An 11,471-nucleotide genomic window follows, 5' to 3' on the forward strand; every position below is an offset into this window, starting at 1 on the left:
CCAATACTTCACGTGTGGACCCAAAAGTTTTTATGTTGGTTGTCATTATCTAGTCATAACTCTACTAATGGTCTTTAACAAGAGCGAGATCGCCAAGATGATCACATTATTTATATTTTTTGTACGTTATTAATTACAGTATTTATTTATTTATTTATTTACTCGTATATATTTGGTAGGTGTATTTGATGTTATTTTCGCACTCGTTTTCATTTGCTCATCTAATAGTCCAACATCATCAGGGAAAATAGGCTTGGCTGCATCACAAAACTGATTGTTTTCAATTACTTGACTGAAATACTCAAAGTCAGGTTTTACTCGAAAATTTATATTCTAATATGCCTAACTCAGACCAAAAGTAAATTTGTCTAATATTTCGTAACATGCCAACTGAAAATAGACAAGATTTAACTCAAATTTTCACCCGATCAAAATGTCCCATGATAGATTTGGAATAATTTTCAAGAGGGTTTAAGTGGTTTAAATCAACTAGAATTAACTTACTTACTCTGTCGACACTTTGACTATTTCAATATTCATCTTCTAATTTTTATTTTTATTTTATTTTATTTTTTTTAACGAGTATCTGCTAACTTTTATTAAGGGCCTGTTCACATTTATTTAATTTCAGTTCAGTTCAGTTCAGCTCCAATCAGTCCAGTTCAGTTCCAATCAGTTCAGTTCAGTTCAGCTCTTAATTTCACTCTCACATAAAATATTCATTTCAGCTCAATTCAGTTCAGTTCAGTTCCAATCAGTTCAGTTCAGTTCAGTTCAGTTCAGTTCAGTTCAGTAAATATGAACAGGCCCTAAGTCGTAATAGTTTTACCATTATTCATGTGCTATTATTTTACCTATTAATAAAAGGTATAAATTTTTTAAGTGCTATTAATATTTTTATATTTTTTTTAAAGCTATGCTATACCTTTTATTAGGGAAAAATTAAAATCCAATTACAATAATATAATTTTTTTAGGAAAATAATTTTTAGCACATAACATATGTCATTTAAATTTCTAAAATTTTAAATTACAACATTATTTCTTATTTATGTTTTACTAGTATATGTTAATAACTAAACACTAACTTTCATATGGTTACTTTTTTAATTTTCTGTTTTTTGAGGAGGAAAATACAACAAATGAGTTTTTTTATTTTTATTTTTATTTTTATTTTTTTTATGAGAAAATATAATAATTTGTACCGTATATGACTCTACGTCTCTACCTATAAAGTACCCATGACCTAAACTAAAGCCCTAAAGCACAACTTTCTACTCGTAACAACTAAGCAAAGAACTCTTTTTCTAGATCGGCATGACCTAATCACATGATCCATTATGACATCACCAACACCTTTCACCACGTCACACCAATTACTGTATAGTTAAACAACGTTGTTAATCATTTTAATTATTGTTAATCATGTAACTTGTTCAAGTTGGGTATTTCTTTATCTCCTTAAACAACAAAAAAAAAATAAAAGGAACATAGACCAAGAGTCCAAGACCATGTGAGGCTTCAACAAGCTAATACTACCTCCGTTACAGGTTATGTGCAACGATTAGACATTTTTCCTCTCTATTTTATGTCAAATTGTTGACATAACCTTTAATTGAGGTAGTATAATACTTAAATAATTCACCACACATTATAGAGGCCAAAATTTCTAATACTTACTCATGACCTCATGTATCCCCGCCATCCCTTAAGATTGCCCGTAGTCCTATAGTCCAGTTTACACTATTAAAATTCGGCAAAAGTAGTACACGGGAAGAGAGAGAGATAGCAAATGGGTATGCATACCAACAAAGAAGGTACGGAACAAATTCAAAGAAACACTTCAAAATGGTACATGGAGTCATCTTTTTTGGTCGGAACTCTGAAGAAGTAATAATTAAGACTTAAACAACTTGTTTTAAAACAAAAACTCATTAAATTAATTGTATTATCTCATAGGTACATAAAATCCGACAAAAGTCCAAACAACAGAAAGGTGGAAGTATCAAAAAAAAAAAGTTGTGGGGAAGAAAGAATGTAGGTATGATTATACAAAGGTTGCGAGTCATGTGTGAACGTGCACTTTAGTCATATGAAAATGACTAACTTTCACGCTAATACAAACATAGGATTACAGGAATAATTAATATTTTGACAGCATCACTACACCGAACCCTACAAAAGAAGTTTGTTGTATGCTGGAATATATTCTTGGCAAGTTGTGATGTAAGGCTCCAAATCAAATATATTGCAAAGGCCAAAATACCGCCAATATGAACATATTCTTGACTAAATTACTCGGGTTCCGAAAAGACCTTGGTGCAGTCAAAGTCTTTCACACGGCTCACAAGATAGCAAAAGACCAAAGTAAGAATCCTAGGAAGCATCATCTTTGGTAGGAACTTCAGTTTGGAAATGAAAGCAGTCTTCGTGATTGAGCCGGTGGCGCTAGTCCAGGAATATCTCGGATGTCTTTGTTGTGTGGGTTTATAATCTGAAAACAAGTTGTGTATCCAGTGTAAGCTCACATGTAAAGTATTTTAAGTGGGAACTATGTATGAACATGATACAAAGACTTGGATCTTGCAAGTAACAGCTAACAAAGATATCCCTAAACAGAAGGCAAGGAAGCAGATGGAAAACCAGTAAGATTAAAAAGTACATAACCTTAGAATGGATAATAGAAAGTTTCTTTTTAATAAGGCTAATGAATGTGGGTGCGTGACTGCGTGTTTTGGAGGGGGAGGTAACACGTAACAATCACATAACAATTTCAAAATGGGGGAGGTAACAACTCTAACTAACAACAAAGACATTTTTGTCCCCAAACTTCAGCCATAATAAAGCTCAAAGTCAATTGATGATAGCTAAAAGCAAACAGCTGAAAATGCTAATAAAGATCCAGATAACAGGCAAAAGCAATTCAAGGTTTCTTCATTCAGATCAAATTCAGAGGGGGTATAGCATGTAAAGATTTGTGCTGAGGAAGAGGTTAAGGAGCATGATAACCTACATTGCTTGGGTAGGCCAGCAAGGGACTGGCTGCTTTTATCACTATATAGTGTAGGACCATGATAAGGCCAATGCTAAGTAGGGTTTTCTGCGGATATATATATAGATTAAAAGTCTATTGGAGTGCTAATCAAACCCCTTTGAGAACCATACAGAAGTGGGTGGGGCAATTGATGACGAAACAAAGGCTGTCAGACCAGTTGATCTTAATTTATTCATTATTGGTCGCCCACATGGCACATCCTCTAAATTGGACTGAGGTTCTGGGAAGTCTGAAGAGTATTACATTCTTTCTTTCAAAAACTGTTACGGCCTATTCCTTGCATATCTCTATTTTGAAAACTTCCAAATATGATAATTTTGAAGTCTAACAAGTAAAAACCAAAAACTGTTTCTGGTTTCCATATTCTTGTTTACACTAGAAAAATAAAAAGGGCACACATTGAAACATGGGAAAACGATGAAAAGGAAATTTGTAGTTAAGATCCTATGCTACGTAGTTAAAGATCTGAAAATCAAGTAGTAATTTTAGTTTTCTTTCTAAAGAACTACACTCCAAGTAACAACTCCTAGAGTCTAATCATTTTTTTTTTGGAATAAAGACGAAATCATCAACATAATTTACATTATATAGGATATTAGTAGCCAACCTTCGCAATGATGATGGCTATGACTCCAAGCACTATGAGGAAAAGCAAGGCCATGATACATTTATCAGTAGCAACCTGTAGAAAGTTGGAAGGGTAAGTAGCCATAATGCATCCAACATAATCAAAGATATAAGATGAGTGTTGAAGAGACCTGTCGACCGATTTCCTTGACTAGCTTCGAAGCTTTCTTGATCGAGAAATTTATGGAGTCCAGTTCATTAACAATCCTACTCATTTGATCAGTCTGCACACTCCCAGAGGTTATTGCATTATATTTCATGCATGTAAAATTCCTCATAAAGAGTCTCAAAAGAAATGGATAGATATTAAAGCTCCATTTCAACCCCAACAAAAACTTCTACTATGTTACACACCTGGGCTTTAAGAGCTTCTGCAGTTTCCGTTCCTACATTAATTGTCTCGTGAACAATCTGCCTCAAACAAATGAAAGTATTAATTATTGCATATGATTAATCAGAATACTTGAGAATGTTAAGAGTATGGAATCCCATGTATGATATGTATATTGCACTGACACTGCAGAGTGACAGATGAAAGATGTGATGATAGACGAGCATTATTTACACATCAACTCCACTATATTCTGGATGAATTGCATATAGCCATGTACAGCACATTATACATGTTAATTTCACAAAGTTTTAGTATCATTTTCAGAACACACAAAATTTCTCCGATTCCTTTTTAAAGCACTATAACAATTCACATTTTGAGCTGCATTATTATTCAGATCAGGTAGAAGATTTTCATATTTCTCATGGATATGCCCATAAGAGTGTGATAAGACAAAAAAGTTTGGTTCTAAATCTGAGATTAAAATGCAAAAAGCTAATCAACAAACCTTTTTTCCTCTATCAATGGCTTGATCAGTTTCATCCATCATTGTGTTTCCACGATCCATCAGCTGCTCATTCGTCATAGCTGCATAATGTACAACCAAGGTTACAAATGTATAAATGATACATGTACTTACAAAAAAATTATAGGATGAACAATCAAGAAAAAGGTAAACACAAAGAAGAAATAGCCTCGAAAGAGAGGAACTAAAAAATTATTGAGTAAAAGTTTACTTTGTCCATGATCAGTTCTTATGTGTGAAAATATGCACGCGTGGAATGTTTTTAATAAAAATGATTGACAAATTTCCTACTGACATCAAATTAATGAAAAAGTGGAGGATACTGTTTTGCACAAGCTATATATAAACTCGTAGTTATTAGACTTAAACATTGATATATTTCGCATATAAGATATAAATACATGAAAAAGACGTAGTCCAATGCTTGTTGCATTCATTAAGTTCTAACTTATAACTCTTGATGGTAGAACAATGATGAGAAGTTAAGAATAACAAAAGAAGCCACAGCCCACCAGAAGCCACATGCTAATAACAGTAGTTAAGATTACAGCATTTGCTTACTGGATGCTAACAAAACATTTTCTTCTCCTACCCCTTCGCTAGGCCCATCAAATAGTTCAACTCGTTTATTTTCAAGATTGGAAGCATATCTGTTCACAAATTAAATCCAAGTCAGTTATTGAAAGGCTTAATGCATAGAGATTTAACAGCATCTGAACAAGTGCATAAGTGCAGGAAACACCATGACATTGTAAGAATCCTAAATTATGAATTCAAAAAAGAATAATAAGAAAAACAGAATTGAAGGCAAGGTTTTTGCCAAGAACAGGTATATGAGATTTCCATAACCCTCACAAAAAGGGAAACAAAAAAGATATGGAATGTTACAAATGCAAATAAATTAATAGAAATAGAGAAATACCAAGCATGTTGCTCATTTTATAATGAACATTTGATCATGGCCTAATTAATGAGCATTGCTGCACAAAGCTACACCCAAGAATTTTTTTATACAAGAAAAGCGGTAATTCAAACTCCAAACAAAAGCATAAGAATTATGGGCATCATGTCTGTAAATAATTAATCAATTAAATTAACAACCTACAAAAAAAAAAAAAAAAAAAAAAAATGTTCCCTCCATTATATTAGTCCACGAAGCAATAAATCCTAGCATTACAGAGCATATTTTCAAAAGAAGAGATAACTTGTCAGAAAATATCCACTTTGGTGCCCTAGGGTTTAATATAATTCCACTTTATTGCTTTGTACTTTCAGTAATTCCACTATGGTGCCCTTTAGTTTGGTAATTCCACTATGATGCCCCGAGTTTGAAACTTTTTTTAATCACTATATATATAATGATAAATGGAAATTTTTTTCCTTACAAATAAACAAAGCTATAGAAGTTACAAAAAAATAAGCGCGCGCGCACAGACACACATATAGGGTTGGGATCCAATGAGAAGGTACCAAACATAGAGAGTATGAACAAAATTTGATTTTTATTTAAAGAGAAGGAGAAAAAAGAAAAAAAAAAAAAGGTAATACGTATAGAGAGCATGAAATGAGAGAGAGAGAGATATAATAATAAAATGTAGAGATTTGCCAAAAAAAAAAAAAGGAAGTGTAACACTTGAAAAAAAAAAGAGGGAGTATGAACAAAATTTAATTTTATTTATTTACGAAGTATAAAGAGGAGGGGGGGGGGGGGGGGGAAGGCACACAAAGTTTGTTTAATAGAAAATAATAATTCTTGTCAAACTATAAAAATTTAAGAACATGTTCTTAATGAAGAGGCTAGTACAAAAATATCAATATACAATATAACTGACGAGATTAACCGGATGTAAAACAAAAAATTAACAACAATGTAAGGTTTAAAGCACCAAAGTTAGCAATTTATTAAAAAAATAATATTAAAAAAGGGCCTTTTTTGCCTTACTTTGATATGTTGTTTTTCTTCCTTACAATAAAATAGGAAAATATAACATAAACAGACAAACCTTTGGGCGGTTCTCCAATATTGGACTAACCTTTAAATCTGCCCATATTAGACACAAGTTTAACCTTTTTCTCCCAAAATGGACCCAAATGACCACTGACTTGTACAACCGGTAATTTTTTTAATTATTATTTTTTTATTATTTTTTTTATTAAAAACCTTTAATTATCTTTTTCAAATTAAAAAAATACATTTAAAAAAAAAAACACTTTCCTTTCACCCCACTGCCAACCAGGCAACCGCCCCCTCCTCCACCTCTCCACCCTTTCCAGCCACCACTCCCCCTCCCTCTTCACCTCCCATTTTTGAACATCTCCTCCAATTGCATTTTCCGACCACATCCCACTCCCCTTGAAACCCCTAAACTGGAAAAAAGTGAAAAATTGATGTAGAAAGATAGAAGAATTGGAAGATTGAGAAACTAAGGATAAATGGGATGATTTTGGAGGAAAGGTGCGGTGGTGGTTATGGGGTGAGTGTGGGTTAGCTTCACGGTGCGGACGCGAGTTGGGTGGGGTGGAATAATTCGGATCTTGGTGGTTGTGGTGAGAGGATGGTTATGGCAGGTTTTGGGTATGGGTTTTTGGATGGTTTTAGTGTGTTGATTGGTGGTTTGTATGGTGTTTTGACTGTCTTCAGAGGTTGGTATGGGTGTTTTTGGTGGGTTGGTATGGTTGTTTCGATGTTTTTGGTGGGTTGGTATGGTGGTTTGATTGGTAGGTATGGGCCGTATGGTGATTTTGGTGGTTTTGGTTGTCGGTATGGTCAATGGTGTTTACATAGGTGGTGTTGCAGTGGATGGAAGTGGTGGTGGTGAATGTTAGGGTGTAGGTGTAGGTGGACGGCGTTGTAGGTCGCCAACGCCGAGGGAATTGGTTGGCCCTTGGCCGCTGGTAGGGGAGGGGGCTGGCTGTGGTGGAAGGGTGGTTTTGTTTTTTTTATTTTATTTTTTTCTTTTTTTAAAAAAAAATTATCAAAATTAATAAATTAAAAAAAAAAAAAAAACTTGACCAACGATTTAATGACACGTGGTATTTTACCTGGTATAACAGGTAAGGTAACCTATTTGGTCCATTTTGAGAGAAAAGTGTTAAACTTGTGTCTAATATGGGCAGATTTAAAGGTTAGTCTAATATTGGAGAACCGCCAAAAGGTTTGTCTGTTTATGTTAAATTTTCCAATAAAATAAGACTAAAGAAAATATTTTTTGTTCCAAAAATGAACATTAATATAGTTTCAGGTCATCAAACTATCAAAATGAAGAAAAGTATAAAAGTGGAATTATCAAAACCTCACGGCACCATAGTGAAACAAAATTTAAAAGTTCAAAGCACCAAAGCGTAATTATAGAATCTACATTCTATAGGGCACCAATGTGGAAATTTTCCTACTCTATATACAGTGGACATGATAAGTAGGCAATTCAACAACTTACAAAGGTAGTACTTATACATCACTTGATATGAATTAACTGATACTTATTGGGTTTCAAGTTAGAAATGAAATTTCAATAACCATGTTCAAAAAAAGAAGTATCCAAATAAGAATCAACCATGGCTTTGACCGTAATTTGACCCTTTTATTAGAACTTCCCCTTCCTTTAGATTGACATGTTATGTTAATGGCTACTCTAACACATGAGGATGAGATGTTAACAGCCAATGTACTTTCAGATTTTAACATTCATTTCTTTTTTTTATGTTATGATACTTATAAGATACTTTTGAGGGAAAAAAATGGTTCAATCATTCTCAGCAATCTACATTCACACTTCATTTAATAATCTAACTAGGATAAAGAATGTCAGGTGGCAATAACTCAGGATGAGAAAGTAGGGGACTGGTTCAAAAATTCAAGATGGCAACATGATTCATAATTTATTAAGGTATCCTAGGATCACATTATTAGTAAAATCATCTCTCTTTTCACATGTTAATGCAACGCTGCTATCAACTAAAACAAGCATATAAAAATGAGTGCAGGAAAGGACACACATTAAGGTATTTAATATTTAAATTTATATTTCTGATAGTATGTGAAGAACGGTCATAATAACGTAAAATAATTCGACTTACTGCTTTTTCAAAGCAACATATGAATTCAGCTCCTTGATCTGCAAAAAACCATCAAAAACATAATCAGTGCTTAAGGAGTGAAGCTAAGAAGATCCCCACCGGATATAAAAATTTCGTAATAATGATCACCAAATAGGGAGGAAAAGAAAAAACAAACCTTATGCATCAAAACAATGTTTAGGGTCAGTACTTCATCACAACAATGTACATTTATACCCCTTCCCCATTCACAACATAGTAGTGAATTTCACTTATTAAAAACTACCCAAAAGTAGTGTGGCAAAAACCAATTATACCAATATACCTTCACCTGTTATCTAAGCGATAATAAACATCAATGCTTGAAACTACTTTATTTTAGAACATCTAACTGTCTAAGAACAAAACACCTATGCTTTAACATAAGTAAAGATGTCTAACCATAGACTGTTTTCTCTCATTCAATGTCTTGCTTGTGTTTGGATCATTCCTGCTTTCCAAATTCTTCACCTCTCGATCAAACTCTTTAATAAGCCTGAGAAAATAATAAATCAGCTTCAGTTAAGCAAGAAGGACTAAGAGGAGGCAGGGCCCATAAGACTCATTCTTAAGCATTGGCACATCATTACCATCAGCTAAACTTCCTTTAAGAAAGACAGGTTACAGACTAACACAGAATGCACATTTATTATCAATGAATGCAAGATTCAGCCAAGTTCACCATCAGGCTCATTAAGCAGTTATCCTCCTCACAATTCAACCTGAATTTGAATAATCAGCTTTATCCACAACACTAATGATCTACGTATTTGTGAAAGCAGATATACGTATTTGTGCTCATCATGCATAACAATTCCATAAAACCAAACTGCTAATGCCATCTATTGATGATAAAACTGTAAGTTTTTTGTTTGAGCCAACAACACCATTAGGTTCGACAAACCAATGGTGAGAAGAAGATTACTTCGTAAGGATAGTTCATGGGATGCATGTTATTCTTACTAGATGAAACAAATATAGATTACCCATATGGAAAAGAAAGTTCAGACAACTACCTTTTACACTCTCGCATCTTATCCGTGAGCTCTTCCAGTTGCCTGCTCTGTCTACTGGAATCCTTGATCTTCTCCAACTTCTGAAACCCGTTTCTGTTTCAAAGATATAATCAAACAAAAAGTTGACACAACTGTTCATTGCTAACTACAACCATAACTCTATAATATCAACATGATTCCATTGAAACTGAATAGATGAAAGACTACCACAAACATAGGCCATGCGTAAATAGATCAGCAAAAGAATATGCAGCCTGTTAATTGATTTCTAAAATTTCAATGTAGTCATACCAAGTGCATAGTATAAGCAATAACATTCCCTAATATGCAGTTGCAAAGTTGCTGATAGTAGAATTCTCAGGAAAGGCAGAGCTAAAAGTGTATCAGTCCAAAAGTTGTATACCAGCTTGTATACAACATATCAGCAGAAACATGTTGATTTGCAGCTTGCAACACTAACCATCCCCAAGTTGCAAATTACCAATACGCATCAGTTTTACAGTCAAGACGAAAAGAGACATGTGCAGGCTGATAAGTCCAATATGATAAATACACGAATCATGCCACATTAACCACAACACTTAATGCAACACTAGAATTAAATATGCTTTAGCTGTGCATCATCATTACTGCAATCGATCCAAGATTTTAATATTCGTTAATTCCATATTACCATAATTTCACTTAAATGATTGAAGCACACACACGGGTGTCTTACGAGCAGAAAAGATTACAAACAGATGCTAGATTTTGTTACTTGGAAAAGCAATTCACTTCATTTGAAATCTCTTTCCTAGTAAAAATCATCACTATCACTCTCCCCTCTCCCTCTCACCCAATAAAAACCGAAAGCTAGTAAGGCTCAATTCATCAGGAATATTAGGCTCTTGGATAGTAAAGCTTTCATCCTTGGAAAGCTAAGTAATTTCCCCTAAACAGTTGGCAACCAAATGCCATATCAAAGCTAGTTATAAGGTAAAGTAATTAACTCCAATCGAAAATGGTGAAAAATCAACCCAATTCGCCATTTTTTCACCATTTTTAGCATTACATTCTTCAAGAACCTAACTAACACTGTGCAAATCTCTCTGCATAAACTTATTACAGTATATAAATTACACATCAAAATATCAGGCAATTGCAACTTGTAAGCAACAAAAACAAAGCGCTGATTAAATATCCGACGCTTATATTAGATGAATTAAAAGACTGCTAAGAACAATTCACAATGCATAAATTCATCAACTTAGATTATATAAAACAAAACATAAACAAACTTCGGAACATTGAGGAAGAAATTGACATAAATCTTACGATAATGCACGAAAAATATCATTGATTTGTCCATCAATCTCGCCGAGCTCCTCGCTAATCGACGACAACGACGACATTGTCAAATTCCTCAAAATGTCAACTCGTTTCTCCTCTTTCTCTCTCTTACTCCGTTGTTTGTCGAATCAAATGACAAACAAATGTTCAACAAAAATGCAGATTATCTCGCCATTGTTGATCAAAACAAATTTCGAGCAACGATGAATGTCAAATTTTCAAAATTTTGAAGCGGTAATTGTAAACTAATTGAATCTGGTTGTTCAGGTAAAATTGAATTTAGTTTTGGTGGACCAAAAATTGGGGGAAATTTAGGATCAAAACAATGTAGGATTTGAAAGATCGAAATCTAGGGTTTTGAAGATCTAATTGTTGCGTTGTAATAATAGTTTAAGGACAGAGAATTTGAAAATGGAGAAGGTGTTTTTCTCTCTCCTGTTTTCCTATGTAGTTTTGTGCTGGTCTAATTTCCATTGATTTTCAAGCTATT

At 33.7% G+C, this 11,471-nt stretch overlaps 1 protein-coding gene across 1 annotated transcript; it reads right to left on the minus strand.

Moving 5' to 3' along the window:
• Window positions 1–1,947: 1,947 nt before the first annotated feature.
• Window positions 1,948–11,471, minus strand: LOC145597890 (putative plant SNARE 11). Its single transcript, XM_081654159.1, has 10 exons — window positions 10,967–11,471; window positions 9,653–9,745; window positions 9,039–9,132; window positions 8,619–8,656; window positions 5,103–5,191; window positions 4,524–4,603; window positions 4,036–4,092; window positions 3,813–3,905; window positions 3,662–3,736; window positions 1,948–2,493 (listed from the first exon to the last, which is right to left on the minus strand). Exons 1-10 carry the CDS (start codon window positions 11,041–11,043, stop codon window positions 2,404–2,406), a joined length of 786 nt encoding a protein of 261 aa, XP_081510285.1. The 5' UTR covers window positions 11,044–11,471; the 3' UTR covers window positions 1,948–2,403.

The sequence above is a fragment of the Chenopodium album genome, chromosome 20, assembly GCF_948465745.1.
Source record: "Chenopodium album chromosome 20, dcCheAlbu1.1, whole genome shotgun sequence".
In the NCBI taxonomy this organism is placed as follows: Eukaryota; Viridiplantae; Streptophyta; class Magnoliopsida; order Caryophyllales; family Amaranthaceae; genus Chenopodium; species Chenopodium album.